The sequence below is a fragment of the Mus musculus genome, chromosome 13 (assembly GCF_000001635.26).
Source record: "Mus musculus strain C57BL/6J chromosome 13, GRCm38.p6 C57BL/6J".
In the NCBI taxonomy this organism is placed as follows: domain Eukaryota; kingdom Metazoa; phylum Chordata; class Mammalia; order Rodentia; family Muridae; genus Mus; species Mus musculus.
In genome coordinates, this window is record NC_000079.6 from 92367286 (window position 1) to 92389399 (window position 22114).

At 41.4% G+C, this 22114-nt stretch overlaps 1 protein-coding gene across 1 annotated transcript in view; it reads left to right on the top strand.

Moving 5' to 3' along the window:
- Positions 1–21768, top strand: part of Dhfr (dihydrofolate reductase) — a 34271-nt gene extending 12503 nt beyond the window's left edge. The window contains exons 5-6 of the mRNA NM_010049.3: positions 900–1015; positions 17440–21768. Coding sequence (NP_034179.1) covers positions 900–1015; positions 17440–17518 — 195 coding nt within the window. The 3' untranslated portion in view covers positions 17519–21768. The remainder of the gene's footprint in view (positions 1–899; positions 1016–17439) is intronic.
- The last annotated feature ends 346 nt before the right edge of the window (positions 21769–22114 follow it).

Here is a 22114-nt window from a genome sequence, read left to right on the forward strand (position 1 = left end):
ATATATGTTTGAGGATCGATAGTTATCTGTTCTTAAGAATCATTTCCAGTAATAATATAAGCTATTTCTCCCAAGGCCATTTTGTCTATAGAGACATTCAAATTAGCATCGTAGACTGGTTAGAAAAGTCGTTACCAGAGCAGACTGAGCGCCGTCGTTAACAACAAGAAGCAAGATGAATGCCCTGCCTGCAGAGAAATGGGGGCAGTTTTAGATAATGACAGAGTAAGAAAGGTTTACCAATGGTGCTGGAAACATGGCTCTGCAGTTAAGAGTTCTTGCTGCACAATCATGAGGACCAGGATTCAGATCCCAGCACCCACATAACAAGCAGAGCATCCTGTAAACTTCTGCAACTCTAAGTGATTCCATAGCCTCTTCCAGCATGGACACACACAGGCACATTTACTCACACAGACACACAAATACGTAAATAAGTAATTTTAAAGAAATGGTATGCTGAGTGTTCCCATGGTGGTTTTAACAATGACAATCTCACAAAAGGATACTTAAGTGTACAGATGCAAACTTCTCTTTGGATTAGCAACTAGGTAATAAGGGTTAAACTCTCACAAGAGCAACCAAAGGAAAGCACTGGCTGCTTTTCAAAGGACTTGAGTTCAAATCCCAACATCCACATCAGGTGGCTCACAACCACCTCCAACTTCAGCTCCTCCGGCCTCCACAAATATCAGTACTCACAAAAACATATAACATATAGGCATCATTTTTAAAAATATAAGCAAATCTTTTTTTCAAAATATTTTATACGTAGTAAGACTGAACAGCTGTAAACACGCATTTAATGCCTAGTACAAACTTAACTAAAACAAGTACCTTCCAGTCTCTGCCTTTCAGCACAGGTTGAGGAGAGTGATACCTTGTGTTTTGTTTTAAAGGAAGCCATGAATCAACCAGGCCACCTCAGACTCTTTGTGACAAGGATCATGCAGGAATTTGAAAGTGACACGTTTTTCCCAGAAATTGATTTGGGGAAATATAAACTTCTCCCAGAGTAAGTATACAATTATTAATTAGTGAGAAGCACTTTAAGGACTAACTACAGAAAGAAGGGGAAGCAAGTAAGAACAAAGCACAATGACATATGGATGAAAATTTACAAGGCTCAGCAGAAGCCATAACTGACATACAATAAATTAGTAATAAAAAGAGGAAAGAGAATTATAAAGAAGAGTAACTTTTCAGATTTGATTTGACATAGCAATGTGTTATGTAGAAAGATACTTTTTAAATAATATTTTTATTTATTTGAAATTTTCATACAATGTATTTGGATCATATTCATCCTCTCCTCCACCTTCTTCCAGATCATGTTCTCTCTCTAAGAACAAAAACATAAAAACCATGGAGTCCAGTTTGTACTGGCTGAACTCCCAAACATGGGGCCAGCTTGGAGGATGGCTGGTAGACACAGTTAGTTTTGAAGAAAACAAGCTTCTCCTCACAGCACTGTCCGCTGGCTAAGGGTGGGCTTTGTCCCCACTCCTGTGCAGCTCTTGTGCTGTCACAGTCACTGAGCTCTCTGTGCATCTGTGTCCTATCTGCAAAACTCTGCTTCCTGGAAGCCACCCACCACCTCTGGCTCTACAGTCTTTTTCTCCCTTTTCTGTGTAGATCATTGAACCTTGAGGAAAGGAGCATGTGTGCTACAGACATCACATTAGGGCTGAGAATTCCAAAGTCTTTTTTCTCCATGGTGACCAGTTGTGGGTTTCTGTGTTAATTGTCATCGACTACACAAAGTAACTTCTCTGATGAGAGTTGAGCATCTGCGGGTATAACAATGTGTTATTGAGAGTCATTTTATTGCTATGTTAATTTAGTAGAATGAGAGTAGGCTTTCCCCTAGGGCCCCTGACTGGCTATCTAGCTATCTAGCTTCAGGTTCTTAGCCTTGCTGACAGTGTCAGGGATGGGCTGGATCTCAAGGAGGAATGGTTCAGAAAGAAGCAGCAGTTGGTTACTCCCATAACGTCCGTGCCAGTGTTGAACCAGTGTGTCCTGCAGGCAGCTTGCTGTTTCTGTAGCTCACAGAGTTCAAGGTAAGTAAGATTGACGGGTTTCTCTCTTTTCTGGAAGCACATGTATCACCTTCCAGCACTGTGAATACTACCCAATGGGAGTGCACTAAATAAATACTAGCCAATAGGAGTGCACTAAATGAATGTGAATACTACCCAATGGGAGTGCACTAAATGAATGTGAATACTACCCAATGGGAGTGCACTAAATGAGTGTGAATACTACCCAATGGGAGTGCACTAAATAAATACTAGCCAATGGGAGTGCACTAAATGAATGTGAATACTACCCAATGGGAGTGCACTAAATGAATGTGAATACTACCCAATGGGAGTGCACTAAATGAATACTACCCAATGGGAGTGCACTTAAATGAATGTGAATACTACCCGATGGGAGTGCACTAAATGAGTGCAGCTAGGTTTCTCCATGGCATAAGAATGTAGTGTCCTTTTTCACATGATACATGTTTGTTTAGTTTTTTATTCAGGAACTAAACTACATAGATGAGTTACAGGGCTTGCCAATTTCATTGTCTTTTAAAAAACTCCTTCAGCTGGTGTTAGGTAGCAGTTTCTTCCTAACTGAAGCACGCTTTCCTGGAGGAAGGAGAAAAGATTAAAGACTCAGGAAGCAAACTCAGCTTATGAGGCACAGGAAGCTCCTCAAGCTTAGGAGTAGCAAGGCCTCCCAGAGGTTCTGAGAGTAATGGCAGCTGCTGAGGAGGAGACTGATTAGCTGCCTGCCTGCCTGCCTGCCTGCCTGCCTGCCTGCCTGCCTGCCTCCCTGCCTGCCGTGCACAGGGTACTAGGCATGCAGCTTTAGTGTGTTGTCACCTACTAGAGTGAGCTTTTCATAGCTACCCTTCAGTCAGTCACCCATTGTTTCGGGAAATATTGAAAACTGCACCAGCCCGTGCTATCACCAGCTACTCTCAGGGCCCGGCCCACCCCCTGTGGTCAGCAGTCCCAAGTCCCAGTAACCCAGTAGAGGCTTACAATTTATAAGTCACATTTATATCAGTAAATTCTCGCCCCGCAAAACATCCACACAATTTACTCAGAGCCAATTGATATTGATATAAATTGCCCACCTAGATAAGACAAATGGTCCTGTAATTATCCATCCCTTATATGATATTCCTAGCTACCTGTGGCTATTTAAAGCCATGCAGAATATGGATCATCATTCTCCATTTTCCTTCCTTCCCTTCCGTCCTCTCACTTCCATCTCTAAAAAATCTCCGCTCGCCTTCCTTTTCCACTGCCCAATCACAGGCTTCTTCTCATATTCATATTTAAGTTAATTAGAAAATTCTACAACCCATACTCCTATAAGTGACACAAATAAACTCACTAGTTCACCAAGCTACACTGGGGAGTTGCTCCTTTGGTCTGTTGCCAGTGCAAGATCTGAAATAGAGGTTTGTTTGTGTCCCTACGAAGATATATCATAAGAACTTTTAGAAATCTACTTTAACAGACTTGGAAAACTCAGGCTTTAATCATTTTAGTGGCATCTAGCAGCTGTCACTTGCTCAAATCAGGCCTGGCTTGGGGACTGTGCGAACTGTTGATTCTGCCTGCTGGTGCTGCTGCCTGCCCTGGAAGCAAGGCCTTTACCGTGAGGTGGGAGGGGGTGGCCAGTGACATGCATGGAACAGTGCTGTCTGCTGGGTATTGTGCTGGGTGCAGGGACCCTCTGACCAGAGGCACCTACACCTAAGGAGACAGTGGAGCCTGAGGTAAGAATGAAGCTGGTCTGTTGTGTAAGCCAGAAGGAGGTCATGCCTTAGAGGATTCTGAAGCAGGGACATTGTCTGAGCTTCTGTAGCAAGTGCACGGGAGGGGAACCAGGGGATATCTAGATTTGGGTGAAGGTCTCGGAGTCAGAGGTTAAACTGGGCAGCATGGTAAACATGCAGAAGAAAGGCTACCCTTGTTAATCCAGCAGGAAGCTCCCTGAACTGGAAACCTTGGAGCATTTTAATTTAAAAGTGCTTCAAACAGTTAGCTATTGCAAGTAAAAGAAAAAGTTAGTTATAGCAACACTTCTGGACCAGTTCTTGACACATTTTTCCAATAGTCCCAACTGTGTCCAGTAATTATCCTTTGAGTGTGAATTTGCTTTTTACACATCCCCTAAAGAAGCATAACAATTTGGTCTAGATAAATGAATGGTCAAGCTTTAGAATAGCAGTCTTGATACTCTATAGGTCCACATAAACTTTAAATTCATTAATTCTGAAATAAACAGAAGTTTTAAATCTAAAGTAAACATAAAATTATAAGAAATGTCAGCAGCTAAAGTCCAGGCTTTGCTTAGGCTCCTGCAATGATGACTTAAACTGAAACCACAGTTGGTCTGGTTTTTTTGTTTTTTTTTTTTCCCCGAGACAGGGTTTCTCTGTGTAGCCCTGGCTGTCCTGGAACTCACTTTGTAGACCAGGCTGGCCTCGAACTCAGAAATCTGCCTGCCTCTGCCTCCCAAGTGCTGGGATTAAAGGCGTGCGCCACCACCGCCCGGCTGAGAATTCATAATTTAAATAGAAGAGAAAATATATAGGGTGTGGTGTTTATATAAGCATTTTAGAAAAAGATCAGCTGGGTGTGGTGGCGCATGCCTTTAATCCCAGCACTTGGGAAGCAGAGGCAGGCGGATTTCTGAGTTCGAGGCCAGCCTGGTCTACAGAGTGAGTTCCAGGACAGCCAGGGCTACACAGAGAAACCCTGTCTCAAAAAAAAAAAAAAAAATTATAAATTCTCACATTGTGTGAATATAGATCTCAGCTCTCCCTTCTCATTTCTTCATTTTTGTCCCTATTCTCAATAAGAACAGACTTCTGTGTGATCAGCTTCATTTAAATACCTCTCTAATGCTTACCAGCTTTTTTAAAAATTGGATATTTTATTTATTTACATTTCAAATGTTATGACCTTTCCCAGTTTCTCTGCAAATTCCCTATCTCGTCCCCGCCCCCTCCTTACCCTGCTTCTGGGAGGGTGCTCCCCACCCACCCACCCACTCCTGCCTCACTGCCCTAGCATTCCTCTACACTGGGCATCAAGCCATCACAGGACCATTGATGCCAGATAAGGCCCCTTCGACTCCTTGAGTCATTCCCCTAACTCCTCCATTGGGGACCCTGTGCTCAGTCTGATGTTTGTCTGCAAGCATCTGCATCTGTCATGGTCAGGATCTGGCAGAGCCTCTCAGGAGACAGCTGTATCAGGCTCTTATCAGCAAGTACTTCTTGGTATCACCAATAGTGTCTAGGTTTGGTGTCTGCATGTGGGATGGATCTCCAAGTGGGGCAGTCTCTGGATGGCCTCCCTTCAGTCTCTGTTCCACTCTCTGTCCCTGTATTTCCTTTAGACGAGAACAATTTTGGGTTAAATTTTGGAGATGGGTGGGTGGCCCCATCCCCCAACTGGAAGGCCATGCCTAACCTCTGGCTATGGTCTCCACAGGTTCTCCCTCCCCTTTGTTTCACCTAATGTCATCTCTGTGGGGTCCTGGGAGGCTCTTGCTTTCCTGGAATCTGGAACTTTCTGGTTGCTACCCTCAGTTCCCCATCCTCCATTACTACACGCCTCTGTTCAATTTCCTGACCCTCTGTATACCTCCTCCATCTCCTCCCATACCTGATTCTGCCCCTCTTTTCCCCCTCCCCCTTCTCTCTTCCTCCCAAGTTCCTGCCACCCTCCATTTCCCTTGATTATTTTGTTCCCCCTTCTAAGTAGAACTGAAGCATCCACTCTTTGGTCTTCCTTCCTCTTGAGCTTCATGTGGTCTGTGAGGTCTATAGAGGGTATTCCACACTCTTTGGTTAATATCTATTTATCAGTGAGTGCATACTATGTGTGTTCTTCTGTGACTTGAGTTACCTCACTCAGGATATTTTCTAGATCCAGCCATTTGCCTGCAAATTTTGTGAAGTCATTGTTTTTAAATAGCTGAGTAGTACTCCATTGTATAAATGTACCACATTTTCTGTATCCATTCTTCTGTTGAGGGACATCTGGGTTATTTCTAGCCTCTAGCTATTATAAATATGGCTGCTATGAACATAGTAGAGCATGTATCCTTATTACATATTGGAACATCTCCTGGGTATATGCCCAGGAGTGGTATAGCTGAGTCCTCAGGTAGTACTATGTCCAATTTTCTGAGGAACCACCAGACTGATTTCCAGAGTGGTTGTACCAGTTTGCAATCCTACCAGCAATGGAGGAGTGTTCCTCTTTCTCCACATCCTCCCCAGCATCTGCTGTCACCTGAGTTTTTGATCTTAGCCATTCTGATAGGTGTGAGGTGGAATCTCAGGGTCATTTTGATTTGCATTTCCCTGATGACTAAGGATGCTGAATATTTAGGTGCTTCTCGGCCATTCGAGTTTCCTCAGTTGAGAATTCTTTTTAGCTCTGTTCCCCATTTTTAGTAGGGTTATTTGGTTCTCTGGAGTCTAACCTGTTGAGTTCTTTGTGTATATTGGATATTAGCCCTCTATCAGATTGATAAAGATCTTTTCTCAACCTGTTGGTTGCTGTTTTGTCCTGTTGACAGTGTCCTTTGCCTTACAGAAGCTTTGCAATTCTATAAAGTCCCATTTGTCAATTGTTGATCTTAGAGCATAAGCCATTGGTGTTCTGTTCAGGAAATTTTCCTCTGTACCCATGGTTCAAGGCTTTTCCCCACATTAGATTCAGTGTATCTGGTTTTATGTGGAAGTCCTTCATCCACTTAGACTTTAGCTTTTGTACAGGGAAATAAGAGTGGATCAATTTGCATTCTTCTACATGTTGACTGCCAGTTGAACCAGCACCATTTGGTGAAAAATGCTGTCTTTTTTTTCCCCCACTGGATGGTTTTAGTTTCTTTGTCAATGATCAAGTTACCATATGTAGCCAGTTGAGCAGGTTTCACCTGAAAGGGGGGCTGGAAATGTAGGGGGGGGGGCGCACCAAGAGAAGGGTGAAGCCAAGTCAAGGTTCTAATCAACGCTACAAGTTTAATATTTAACACTGCATTTATATGGAGAAAGCCCATAGAACTCATCCTGTGTTTTGCAAAGCAAGGTCAGTGCTGCAGTCTAGTCTAAGTTCTTGTGGGAACTTGCAATTACAACCAAGGCAGATGACTCCACCTAGGTTGATAAGATTCATTGTGACAACTGCTTAAGGGCTGTTCAGCCTGCTCAAGGCTGGGAAGACCACAGCCATAGGTGTGTGTGTTCATTTCTGGGTCTTCATTTCTATTCCACTGATCTACCTACCTGTCACTGTACAAATACCATGCAGTTTTTATCACTATTGCTCTGTAGTACAGCTTGAAGTCAGGGATGGTGATTCACCCAGATGTTCTTTTATTGTTGACAGTAGTTTTTGCTATCCTGGGTTTTCCAAATTTGCAAATTGCTCTTTCTAACTCTGAAGAATTGAGTTGAAATTTTGATGGGGATTGCATTGAATCTGTAGATTGCTTTCAGCAAGATAGCCATTTTTACTATATTAACCCTGCCAATCCATGAGCATGGAAGATCCTTCCATCTTCTGTGGTCTTTTTGATTTCTTTCTTCAGAGACTTGATGTTCTTGTCAAATAGATCTTTCACTTGTTTGGTTAGAGTCACACCAAGATATTTTATATTGTTTATCACTATTGTAAAGGATGTTGTTTCCCTAATTTTTTTTCTCAGCCATTTATCCTTTGAGTATAGGAAGGCTACTGATATAAGTTAATTTTTTTTGATTAGATATTTTCTTCATTTACATTTCAAATGCTATCCCTTTCCTAGTTTCCTCTCCAAAAGTCCCCTCTACCCTTCCCCCCACCCTGCTCCCCAACCCACCCACTCCTGCTTCCTGGCCTGGCATTCCCCTGTACTGGGACATATAATCTTCGCAAGACCAAGGGCCTCTGTGTTTGAGTTAATTTTATATCCACCCACTGTAGGAGTCGCCTGGTGGAATTTTGGGGATCACTTAACTATACTACATATCATCTGCAAATAGTGATATTTTGACTTCTTCCTTTCCAATTTGTATCCCTTTGATCTCCTTTTGTTGTCTAATGTTCTAGCTAGAACTTCAAGTACTATATGGAATAGATAGGGAGAAAGTGGGGAGGCTTGTCCCTGATTTTAGTGGGATTGCTTCAAGTTTCTTTCCATTTAGTTTGATGTTGGCTAATGGTTTGCTGTATTATTGCTTTTACTGTGATTAGATATGGGCCTTGAATTCCTGATCGTTTCAAGACTTTTAACATGAAGGGATGTTGAATTTTGTCAAATGCTTTCTCAGCATCTAATGACATGATCATGTGGGTTTTTTCTCCTTTGAGTTTGTTTATATAGTGGATTACATTGATAGATTTCAGTATATTAAACCATCCCTGCATCCCTGGGATGAAGCCTACTTGGTCATGATACATGATTGTTTTGATGTGTCCTTGGATTCAGTTAGCGAGAATTTTATTGAGTGTTTTTGCATCAATATTCATAAGGGAAATTGGTCTGAAGTTTTCTTTCTTTGTGTGGTTTTGGTATCAGCGTAACTGTGGCTTCATAGAACGAAATGGCTAGTGTTCCTTCTGTTTCTATTAAGAGTATTGATATTAGGTCTTCTTAGAAGGTCTGATAGAATTCTGCACTAAACCCATCAGGTCTTGGGCTTTTTTTGATTGGGAGACTTTTAATGACTGCTTCTATTTCTTTAGGGGTAATAGGACTGTTTAGATGGTTTATCTGATCCTGATTTAACTTTGGTACCTGGTATCTGTCTAGAAAATTGTCCATTTCATACAGATTTTCCAATTTTGTTGAGTATAGCCTTTTGTAGTAGGATCTGATGATGTTTTGAATTTCCTCAGTTTCTGTTCTTATCTCTTCCTTTTCATTTCTGATTTTGTCAGTTAGAATACTGTTCCTGTGCTCTCTAGTTAGTCTGTCTAAGGGTTTACTTATCATGTTAATTTTCTCAACAGACCAGCTCCTGGTTTTATTGATTCTTTGTAAAATTCTTTTTGTTTCTACTTGGTTGATTTCAGTCCTCGTTTGGTTATTTCCTGATGTCTACACCTCTTGGGTGTATTTGCTTCTTTTTGTTCTAGGTGTACTATTGTGTTTCAGGTGTACTATTAAGCTGCTAGTGTATGCTCTCTCCAGTTTTGTTTTGGAAGTACTCAGAGCTATGAGTTTTCCCCCTTAGCACTGCTTTCATTGTGTCCCATTCGTTTGGGTATGTTGTGCCTTCGTTTTCATTGAATTCTAAAAAGTCTTTAATTTCTTATTTTATTTCTTCTTTGGCCATGTTATCATTGAATAGGGCATTGTTCAGCTTCTGTGTGTATGTGGGTTTTCTGTTGTTTTTGTTATAACTGAAGACCAAACTTAGTCTGTGGTAATCTGGTAGAATGCATGGGATTATTTCAATCTTCTTGTATCTGTTGAGGCCTGCTTTGTGACCAATTATATGGTCAATTTTGGAGAAGGTACCATGACGTACTAAGAAGAAGATATATTCTTTTCTTTTAGGATTAACTGTCCTATAGATATCTGTTAAATCCATTTGATTCATAACTTTCTGTTAATTTCACTGTGTCTCTGTTTAGTTTGTGTTTCCATGATCTGTCCATTGATGAGAGTGGGGTGTTGAAGTCTCCCACTATTATTGTATGAGATACAATGTGTGCTTTGAGCTTTACTAAAGTTTCTTTTATGAATGTGGGTGCCTTGCATTGGAGCATAGATGTTCAGAATTGAGAGTTCATCTTGATAAATTTTTCCTTTGATGAGTAGCTTTTTTTTTTTTTTGATAATTTTTGGTTGAAAGTCAATTTTATTCTATATTAGATTGTCTACTCCACCTTGTTTCTTGAGACCATTTGCTTGGAAAATTGTTTTCCAGCCTTTTACTCTGAGGTAGTGTTTGTCTTTGCCTCTGAGGTGTGTTTCCTACATGCAGAAAAATGCTGGGTCCTGTTTACATATCCAGGCTATATTATTCTATGTCATTTTATTGGGGAGTTGAGTCCATTGATGTTAAGAGATATCAAGGAATAATGATTGTTGCTTCCTATTATTTTTGCTCTTATTTTTATGTTTGTGTGGCTATCTTCTTTTGGGTTTCTTGAAAGAAGATTACTTTCTTGCTTTTTCTAGGGTGTACTTTCCCCCCTTGTGTTAGAGTTTTCCATCTATTATCCTTTGTATGGCTGAATTTGTGGAAAGATATTGTGTAATTTTCATTTTGTCATGGAATATCTTAGTTTCTCCATCTATGGTAATTGAGTTTTGCTGGGTATAGTAGCCTGGGCTGGCATTTGTGTTCTCTTAGGGTCTGTATGACATCTACCCAGGATCTTCTAGCTTTCATAGTCTCTGGTAAGAAGTTTGGTGTAATTCTGATAGGTCTGCCTTTATATGTTACTTGACCTTTTTCCCTTACTGCTTTTATTATTTCTTTATTTTGTGCATTTGGTGTTTTAACTATTATGTGACAGGAGGAGTTTCTTTTCTGGTCCAATCTACTTAGAGTTCAGTAGGCTTCTTGTATGAGTATGAGCATCTCTTTCTTTAGGTTAGGGAAGTTTTCTTCTATAATTTTGTTGAAGATATTTACTGGCCCTTTAAGTTGGGACTCTTCACTCTCTTCTATACCTATTATCCCTAGGTTTGGTCTTCTCTTTGTGTCCTGGATTTCCTGGATACTTTGGGTTAGGAGCTTTTTGTATTTTCCTTGACTATTGTGACAATGTTTTCTATGGTATTTTCTGCACCTGAGATTCTCTCTTCTATCGCTTATATTCTGTTGGTGATGTTTGCATCTATGGTTCCTGATCTCTTTCCTAGGTTTTCTAACTCCAGAGTTGTCTCCCTTTGTGATTTCTTTATTGTTTCTATTTCCATTTTTAAGTCCTGGATGGTTCTGTTCAATTCCTTCACCTGTTTGGTTGTATTTTCCTATAATTCTTTAAGGGATTTTTGTGTTTCCTCTTTAAGGGCTTCTACCTGTTTACCTGTGTTCTCCTGTATTTCTTGTTTTTTTTTAATTAATTAATTTATTTTTTATTTATATGAGTACACTGCAGCTATCTTCAGACACACACCAGAAGAGCACATCAGATTCCAATACAGATGGTTGTGAGCCACCATTTGGTTGCTGGGAATTGAACTCAGTACCTCCGGAAGAGCAGCCAATGCTCTAAACCTCTGAGCCATCTCTTCGGCCCCTCTCCTTTTTTGGGGGCGGGGGGGTGGTTTTTGGTTTGTTTTTTCGAGACAGGGTTTCTCTGTGTATCCCTCGCTGTCCTGGAACTCACTTTGTAGACCAGGCTGGCCTTGAACTCAGAAATCCACCTGCCTCTGTCTCCCAGGTGCTGGGATTAAAGGCGTGCGCCACCACCGCCCGGCTCTGTATTTCTTAAGTGAATTATTTATATCCTTCTTAAAGACCTCTTGCTTTTCTGGTGTGTTGGGTATCTAGGACTTGCTGTGGTGGGAGAACTGGGTTTGATGAAGCCAAGTAGCCTTGGTTGCTGTTGCTTATGTTCTTGCCCTTGCCTCTCGCCATCTGGTTATCTCTGGTCTTAGCTGGTCTTGCTATCTCTGTTGCTTGTCCCTTCTGTAAGCCTGTGTGTCAGCCCTCCTGGGAGACTAGTTCTCTCGGGGAGGAATTTGGGTACAGAGAGCTGTGGCACAGTCATCTCCAGAGCACAGAATGCTTAACAGTTTTAATCAAAACATTTCCAAGGTGCTGACCCTTGAGGATCCTTAACAACTTAAATGCCACTGTGGTTCTCTGACTTTTAAAAAGCAAGCCAACACCTTTGCTGACAAAGGGACACATCATGACATTCACTTGTGGAGACTAAGCAACTCCTTTGTCTTGCTGTACTACATTCATTCCTATACATCACCACAGTTTTAGTTGATTATAAATGTAAAATATTTTCTGGACTCTCAGTTCTTTTCCATTGGTCTATGGGTATCATTGTGTTACTACTTCACGGTCTTGTTTTGTTTTGTTTTGTTTTTTTATGAGTACACTGTAGTTGTCTTTCAGGCACACCAGAAGAGGGCATCGGATCTCATTACAGATGGTTGTGAGCCACCATGTGGTTGCTGGGAATTGAACTCAAGACCTTTGGAAGAGCAGACAGTGCTCTTAAGTGCTGAGCCATCTCTCCAGCCCCTTGTTTTGGTTTTAACTGGGTCGCATGTAGCCCAGGCTGGCCTGGAACCTCACTAGGTAGCCAAGAATGACCACCTGCTTCCATTTCTCAGGGGCTGGAACTACAACTACTTCACTTGGCTTACTACATGTAATTCTAACTGTAATCAGGAAGCATTAAACCTTTCAGATTTGTTCTATCTCAAGATTGCTTTAGCTGTTCTAGGTCCCTTGGGTTTCCATATTAATTTTATATTAGTATGCCAGCTTCTGATAGTAAGCAAGCTGGGATTCTCATAGGTATTGTATCCATAGAGCACTCTGAAGAGAACTGTCTCTAAACAGTATGAAGTTCTAAACCTAGGTAGATGTTTACTCTCTTCTGGTAAGTAATGCTTTACTGTTCAGTTCTTGCACTGCCTTGAGTATGTTTTGTTTCTTTTGAGGCTGTTTTCAGAATGTTCGAACTAGTGTATAAAACTACAGGTCACTATATCTGATATCCTGTAACTGGTACCCTGTAACTCTAAAGCTAGAATTAGCGATTATAAATGTTGGTCCCTTCCTAGCACTCGTGTAAGGAAGTAAAGGTGAGAGTGAGAACTGCCCTGTTAGTGTCATCTACAGCTGTATGTCCTCCTTTTAGTCAGATGCTTGCTGTTTCTTTCTCTTGCCTGTGTATCTGATCCAGAACCTCCAGCAGGGTGACTAGGAAATTAGACAGACGTCTTGTCTTGATCATGGTCCTAGTGGGAAAGCACATGACTCTCACACTGAGGAAGGGCCCTTTGATCTCTAGTTCATTAAGTGCTTTGATCACGAAGAACTGCTGGATTTTGCCATGTTTTTTTCTAAACCATTTGACACTATTAATACTGTATATTACGTGATTGGTTATATTAAACTAATATTGCATTTCCAAGGTCAATTCTACTTGGGAATTGTATGTGATACTTTTTTATATGTTAGTAGAGTCAGTTTGCTACCATTTTATTAAGGATTTTGTATTGTGTCTCTATGAGACATTTGTGTATGATGTTATCAATGTTCAGTTGGTCTTAGAATCAGGATATGTTAGCTTGCAGGGTGAGTTAAAAAGCACTGTCTCCTGCTTGCTTCAAAAAGCTAAGGATAGTATGTGTTAGTTCTTTGCCATCACAGGAGTTTGTGGTGAGAGGACTGAGACAGCACAAAGCCATTGCTGTGACATGAACATTCTAAATGACACTACACAGGAACAAACACCTGTTTCAATGCAGCATTTGATAGCCATGTGTTCTCTGACCTGCACTAACATCACAGCAGCCTCATTAACATAGAGTAAAGGGGAGACCTTAAGTGGGTCTGTCTTCCTTTAAAAGTAGAACAAGGGAAGCCTCTAGACAATAAGTGTCTTAGGGTTTCTACCCCTGTGAAAAAAACATATTGACCAAAAGCAACTTGGAGAAGAAAGGGTTTATTTCATCTTATGCTTCCAGGTACATCATGGAAAGAAGTCAGAGCAGGACCTGGAAGTAGGAACAGATGCTGTTTACCAGGTTTCTCCTTGTGGCTTAGTCACCCTGCTTTCTTGTATGCCCCAGGACCACCTGCCCATGAGTACCCACCCACCATGGGATGGCACCACTCGTGTCAATTAATCACACAGATAATATAGGCCAATCTGATGGGAACGTTTTCTTGATTATGATTCCTCCTACCCAGATGTCCTCATCTTCTGTTGTAACAACAGTAAGTGTACTCTATGTCTAGAAGGAAGTAGAAGGACTCTGCCCTGGGCCCTTGTCTCAGCTGCTGTACACGAGAGAACTTCTCATTGCTAAGGTCAGAATGAGCTTTAGTCATTCGCCATTGCCCTCCATCTTTCCATCAGCCCCTATTAGGTTTGCATGTGTATTTGTTTATGTGTGTATTTTATTACATTTTTAAAATAAATTACCAAATCCATACCCCATTTCATCTCTTCTGTTTCCTATCCTATCCTCCCCACAACTATTCCCTCACTATTTCACAGCTTTTGTTTTGTTTTACATGGACCTTGAGTCCATGTAGTGCAGTCAGCATGTATATGACTGTGGGCTCACCTATGTGCTACATTCAGAGGCCACATCCTGAAGAAAAATTCCTCCCCCAGTGGCCATTAGTTGTCGGTAGCTCCTGAGACTACTTGGACTTCTTGGCTTTGTCTCCCATGCTTACATCTTGTATGGGTTTGATAACATGCAGTCAAACTCATACGTATGACAGCTTTCTCTTGTCCAGAAACTACAACTGTTTTGCAACTATCCATTAATCTCTACTAACCCCTCTTCCACAATGATCCCTGAACCTTGGAGTGATGGGGTATTGCTCTCGCTCTCTCTCTCTCTCTCTCTCTCTCTCTCTCTCTTTCTCTCTCTCTCTCTCTCTCTCTGTGTGTGTGTGTGTGTGTGTGTGTGTGTGTGTGTGTGTGTGTTTTACATATAGGGGTCAAAAGACAGCCTCAGGTATCATCTTTAAGAAGCACTGTCCTCTTTGAGACTGGTCTCTCCTTGCCAGATTCATTCAGTAGGCTGTCTAGCCTATAAACCCCAAACAGCTCCTGTCTCTACCTCCACAGCATTAGACGTGCACCCCTGGCACCACATCTGATATTTTTATGTGGATGAATGGTAAGCTCATTAACACTCATTTTGATCCCCATTGTCTCCAAAAGCTGAATATATTACTCTTAGTTTATACCGGTTTCCATTCAAACACAGTAACTTTGATTAACATCATATGACTTACGATGTTTTTTTCAGTCACTACTCTAATGAAGTAAAGATAAAAGCAAGGACTGCTGTGAATGGAGAATGAATTAGAAAATGGATGAAGCTAAGATCCAAAGTTCATATTAATGAACCGGTGGTTTTACCATGCCCTGGCCTTTTTTCCTTTAAGTCCTTGCCTATGCAACTGCTACTTCAGCAGCACCGTGCCAGCCCGTCCCATACAGCTCTGTTCTCATTAATATCGCTTGGAAGAAATTTTTCTATCTCAAACATCATGAGACCTCAACCAAACCAGCAGGCTCAAAAGTTTTATATCAGCAGTATTCTGTTTAATGAGCTCAAAAAAAAAAAAAAAAAAAGATGCTAAGGCAAACGGTCTAGCTATGCTAGCCCATTTTATTATCACTAATAGAATGCCTGAGGCAGACAAACTTTAGAAAAAAGATATTTAGTTCACAGTTCTGGAGCCTGAAAGGTGTGTGCTCTGAGCCTCAGCATTGCTGCTGGTGAAGACCTCAGGCAGATGGATCCCAATGACAAGCATCCCTGGAGAGAGCTTTCACTCTTGGAATCAGGAAGACAGGGAGAAGCAGGAGTCTCAAAGTCCCATTAACCTAGGTCACACTTAAAGATCCACCAGCATCATCATCATACAAGACCAGGCTTTTAACACATGATGCCTTGGAAGACAGACTCCTTGCACCACAGCAGAGCTGCTAGTTGGCTCCAAACCTAGGGCCCCTGCCCCTCATCAGGGAGCATCATGGAGTAAATATTAGATGTACTGGTGTTTCCTCTTCTGATCCCATTACTCTTGACTCTTGAGGATCTTGGCAAAATCTCCATGAGACCCTGTGTTTCTGGTGAAATGCCCATTTTATTTTAGTTGCAGTTTGTTTTCTTTTGGAAAACTGTTTCAAGAATTGTGTTTGCCTCTGAGAGCTTCAACTGAATCATCTCTGGATTGTTTTAGTCTTTTATTATTTCAGAGCTGCTATTTATTCTGACTCTTAATGCTTGAAGATTCTAAATAGGAGGAAGTGGGTGAAGCCTATGAATAGGTAGTACACCAATTCCTGTGGGCCTTGAACTCTAGAGTCCAAGCCCTGGGCTGGGAAAATGGCTTAGGAGTTAATAAGATCCTATCTCAAAACCAAAAAAGTTTACAATTGTGATTGTAATTATAACCATTATTTTAAAAGACCTAAAGATAGTAGAGGAAAAACTGATTTAAGAAGAGCTCAATTTTAGTTTTACAGAAAAATTGCATTTAATGAGGTAGCTATCGAACATATTCGGCTGGCTATTTATCAGATTTTATCATTCTTGGCTTTTGAAAGAACCTCTTGGCACTTTACTTTCTCTGTCTTAGTGATTGACAGTTTTGATGCCAAATTTTACACACCAAAAATATGCAAATGTGACTTTCCCTGACTCATTCCAAAGAGACTCAGATCATAGTGAAAACAGGCCTAGTAAAACCAGTTTCAAAAGGCAGGAGTGCTACAGAGTTACCACCGAGAGGCTAGAGAGCAGTTAGCAAATAGAGCTCTGACATTGTGTTCAATTTTGTAACTAATGTCTGCTATTTCTCATCAGTGCATTCTATATCACAAGACATTTTACAGTTTTCTGCAGCATTCGTGGCAACAGTGGTGTAAAGTATCACCTAACACTAGAAGGGACTTTAAGGACCATGTCAGTTATAGGCTATTCCAAGAAGAAGACTGGATTGCAAGCCAAGTACAGATAGGTACACACAGGAGAGAAAAGATGAAAACGGCAGCTCCCAGCCAGCTCCCTCTATTGTACTCTGGGATGGAGCTGCATTCTAGGAGCCATTGTCATCATTGCAGGGACCTGGGAGAGCTCCCTGGGAGTGCTCCTGGGAGGCAGAGTGGCCAGAGGGTCTGAGCAGAGACCTATGTAAGAGTTAGGGGATGGAGAAGTCAGGTGCATTGTGGTTCTAACAAAGCAGTCACAATCTGCCACATGCTGCCAGGCTAGGAAAGCCATGGTGTGTCCATAAATCAACAGAAACCAAGAGTCTGCCTGGCTCCGGGCATACACCTTCAGTCCTTAGCTACAGATAATTTGTTTTTCTTTTCTTAGAAATGTGATTTTAGCTATTACTTGCAAGGTTCCTTAGAAATTGCCTAGTAGCTCTTGGTAGAGTGGAAAGATACAAGAGAAATAGGAACTAGGGCTCATTTTTATGAGGAAAAATTATGAATGTGAAATAAAAGAGAAGATTTGAGAGGTTGCACTTTCTGGCTTCACATAGTTTACTGTTTCCTTCTGCCACCTGTGTTGTGAATGTGACCTTAGAAGTGACTTGCCATGTTGAAGAAAGAGGGAGGAAAACTTGCTTCATATCCCACAGTGCTGATGCCCCTGAGTGAGAAGTCAGGGAAGCCACACTGTGTTTTCAGTGGATGTTGAATTGAATCATGAATTTTTTTTCTTTTCCAGATACCCAGGCGTCCTCTCTGAGGTCCAGGAGGAAAAAGGCATCAAGTATAAGTTTGAAGTCTACGAGAAGAAAGACTAACAGGAAGATGCTTTCAAGTTCTCTGCTCCCCTCCTAAAGCTATGCATTTTTATAAGACCATGGGACTTTTGCTGGCTTTAGATCTATGAGTAATTATTTCTTTAGGGAGGGGTAGTTGGAAGAATTGTTTGTTTTGTGATCCTGGGGATGGAACCTAAGACCCAGTGCGTGCTGAGCAAATGCTATACTGCTGAGCCACCCCAACCCTAGCCCCTATATAATTCTAAACAATATGTTGTCATTTCCCAGTAATCTAACAAGGTTATAGTAAAAGTGCCTTAAGAAATGTCACTTGCTATAAAGGTCTCAGTGCCCCTCCCATGAGACCTCAAGTGGCTCCCCAGCATATGCACAGGGTACTGTGTGTACAAGAGACCCCAGTGATGTAGAGCCCCTGGAGCATGAGCAGATGTGTGGGCTCATAAAAGTAGGAGCTAGGCAGGTAAGTCCAAAGGGCAGAAACAGGTTTTAAACAGCAGAGCTGGAACTCAGACTATAAAGAAAATTCCATCAAAGTAGAGACTGGATTATTGTATGCACATCACACTTGCAGCAAAGCTCTGCTCACTCAGACAGAAAATCAGTAAATGGAGAACTCCATTGTGTTCCATGGAGACGAGAGCAGGTGGAAGATTATGTAAGATCTGAAACACTGAAATTGTCTGCTTCTCATCTTCAGTGAGATTCCAAAGGATAGTACAGTGACAGAACAAGAATAGGCACTCTCTACAAAAAAAAGAAAGAAAAAACTAAGTAATAGCAAGCATAATAGCTACTGTTAAGAACTCAGAGATAATGAATTGAGAATGGATACTGCTTGAAATGAAAATTTAATAAGTTAGAAACTAAACTTTATAAAAATAAAAAAATGAGCATTAAAATGGCTTTCCTCATCTCAGCAGGGTTTCAGATCATCAGGTCAGAGAAAGTATTTCTGCCTGGCCTTGTAAATTAGTATGGTCTTTTTTTATCTTTTACTTGACAATTTCCTACATGTTTACGATGTGTCTTAATCATACCAGGTCCTCATCCCCACTCCCCCACTACCTTTGTATCTTCTTTCTCTTTTCATAACCTTCTGAAACCAGTCATTGCTTTCTTCATGTTCCTGCATGTGTGCTGTCCACTGGAGTACGGGCAGCCTGCCAGTGGACACACACACACACACACACACACACACACACACACACACACACAGAGCCATCAGTTACCAATAGCTCTTCAGCTGGGTGCAGTCTTAGGAGCCTCTCCTCCATCCAAGCTAGAATATGGGTCTGCAGATCACCACAGCTGCTGTGAGCTTGTGAGTGTGGTGTCCATGCCATGTCCAGAAGGCAGCATTATATATACATGGCCCTATTCCCCAGGCTTCAGGCCTTCATTCTTTCCACCACTTCTTCAGTGCTCCCTGAGCCTTAGACAAGTCTACTGATAGAAATGGTCTGTTCAGAGCTGAATAGTAAACAGTCACTTAGTCTCTACACTTTGATCAGCCTTGTGTCTGTAAGCTGGATGCTCTCTACTGAAAAAAAAAAAAAAAAAAACAGAACTTCTTCTCCAACCAGGGTTAAGAGCACTAATACAGGGTATAAACACAGGTATTTAGAAAGCACTCTGAAAACCTAGCCATTTAACAAAGCAGCAGTAGTAGGTTTGTCCTTAGAACCCATGACTTCCACACCACAGGCATTTGACCAGTTTTGCAGTACTAGACATGAATTGTCTCCTATAGAGCCGGCCTCAAATCCAACTAGGAAGCATTGACAGGCATGCCATTGTTGTTCAGTAGAAACTGTAACATGCAGGGCCTACCACCAACTAAGTCCATAAAAGCTTTTCTCCCTGGTGATGTGCTCGGCACCTTCTGGCGCTGAAAACTGTCCAGTGAAGGAGGAAGTTTCCAGGCAGCTCCAGATTGATTCTCTATGTCCTGCAAGTAAATGTGTTGTAAATGTGCCTTCAACAGTAGGGGCTTGTCATCTGGCTACGACAGGCAACCAAGAGCGATGGCAAAAGATGTGTTGTTTTGGGAGCCTCCTTAACTAGTTACTTTTAAGGGTGCCCCACACCTGGCACTGAGAGTTTCATTTAATAACCTAGGTCTTCATTTAGTAAGCATTGTCCACCAGTGTGTAGGATGCCTCCATTCAAACTTTTTTCTTTAGTTATAATTACCTGATAACCATGAACAAAGAGATGAACTCAAAGAGGCAGAGAGTCTGCTGAGCTAGCCCATGAAGCAGGTGAGCCAGTTTGTGTTATGTAGCAGTTTCCTCTAAGGTCAAAACCTGTCTTAGAAGGAAGCTGTTTTGACATAAGACGGTATAGAGGAGCTAGAAGAAGAGAATATTCTAAGGGAAGCTGGGAACTTCCTTAAGCTCAGCAAATACACAACTTAGAAGATCTTAAAATTGACCAGGTACACTAGACTCCTCCCTCCCCAAGCATAGATAAGCAATGATTGCCGAGGGGCTCTGAGACACGCTGAGCTGTCTAGAAGACCAACTGAGCCTCCTGGCAAAGCAGAGACCAGCAGAGCTGTCTGAAGGAGGCTTGGACCTACCGAACTCCCTAGAAAGAGCACTGGAACCTGTTGAGCTGCCTGTAGGTTGTCTAATACACTCCAGGTTTCCTGAGCTGTGACTCTGCTGGAACGGGCTTTTGGTGATGCAATTTTGATGGTCTCCTTCCTTTGAACGTCCATATCTGGGGTTAACAGACATTTGCTCCTGTCTCTCCAGGAGGTGTGTTATACAATGATTTGGATCCCTGGTGCTCAGGCAGAGGCAAGTACAGTAGCATATGTTTGTAACCCTGGCAGTGGTGTGGTATGGGAGAGACTGGCAGTGTATTTGCAAGCCAGACTGACCCAAGAAAGAAAGAAAAAATTTAATTGTTTCAGCATCTTTTAAATTTGGAAAAAAGCATAAATGTCAAAGAAATAATTACTATGTCTATAAAATACAATATTTGCAGCACTTGAAAAGGATGTGGCCCTAACAGGAAAGTTCTTCAGGAAAAGAAACACACACACAAAATCTAGTATTAGTATGTCTAAGAGTAATATATATTAAAAATAGTTGACAATATCAGACTTAGTGTTATTTTCTGTTTGTCTTCTATGATTAGGATTTTTTGGAAACTTTTATAGAGAAATTATTTAAACTATTAAGTCACAGCCTTTGTTTTCAACAGGAAAATGAGGGTATAGAGCATTGAGAGGAAAAATGATTTTCCAAAAGTCATCCATCAAGAGAGAGAGACCAGACCATACAAAAGAAAAAAGTCAATTCTATAGAACAGTTGCACATCAAATAAAGCAATAGCGCTTTCTTGCAATGAACATAACCTGAAAGCCACCAATATCCAGAATTTGTAGGACTCAGTGACTCAGTCAGAAAAAGAAACAAGTTATTTACAGAGGAAATTGAAGTGGCCAATGCAGAGCTGAACCTTCTACCAGAAAGGAGAGAGGCAGGGGAGGAAATTACATGTGCCAGTCTCACCATCTTTAGACTAAAATGTTGACATCTCCCAGAGCTAGGGATGCTATGCTCAGCACGCAGCAGTTTCACTGTGGATAAGACCAAGAGAACACCTCATACATGCCAAAACGAAAGACAAAAGCACCCTGGAAATCTAGACACAAGGAAATTGTCGTCTGGCTATTTTAGTATGAGTTCTCTCCAATGTGTATTCTGAAACAATTCAGTGAAAGTGGTGTGTGTGGTAGGATGCACCAGAAAGCACAGTTGGGATATGGGAAAACAAGAAACCTAGTTCAAGGTCATTAAGCAGATTCCCATTGACAACCCGGGAAACTGAGGGAGGAAGAAAGCTGGAGTGTGTAGATCCTGATCGTTGTTTGCACGATGTTCCACACTGCCAGCTTGTTGCTCTGTGTAAACCGGACACACTCCAACTGCCAAGGTCCCAAGCTGCTAACATAAATGCAAAGAATACGAAACACTAGCAATTCCATGTTTCTGCTACTTTCTACATAAAAAAAAGTGCACAGCCCAGTAATTTATTTGAAATATAATATCCATCAGGGTGAGGGTAAGGGTGATAATCATAGCTTCCACCAAAGCATTGTGTATACTGAAAAGGAGACATGATACGTTTTTGTGTTAGAAGGCGAGGTTTCAGGTGGGCTTTGAATTTGGTTTGACTGAGACTCATTGAGTTTGAGGTGTCTTTAGGAAAGGAAGAAAGAAGGGAACAAAAAATAAAAAGCAATGGAAACATGCCTTCAAATTCTGAAAAGGAAATTATTTTCAACTAATACATCTATGCTCACTCAAATAAAGACAGACGTGTGTGGGTCCTCTTCATGTATCATCTCTTTAAAAGCTGCTAGAGGAGATGCCCAAGCAAAACGAAGGGTTACAAACCTAAAGAAGGTAGCCTAGGATCTAGGAAGATGACTCCAAATGCAGGATGCTGGCTTTGTAGCTGGCTTAGGAAACTTAAAAAAACAAAGAACAAAAACCTGATAATGGGTAGGTGGCAGATCTGGAGCATTTGGAATGTTCTCACAAGACAAAGCAAATAAAACAAAGCTGGCAGTCACACAATTCAGCAATCAGTCTGGGG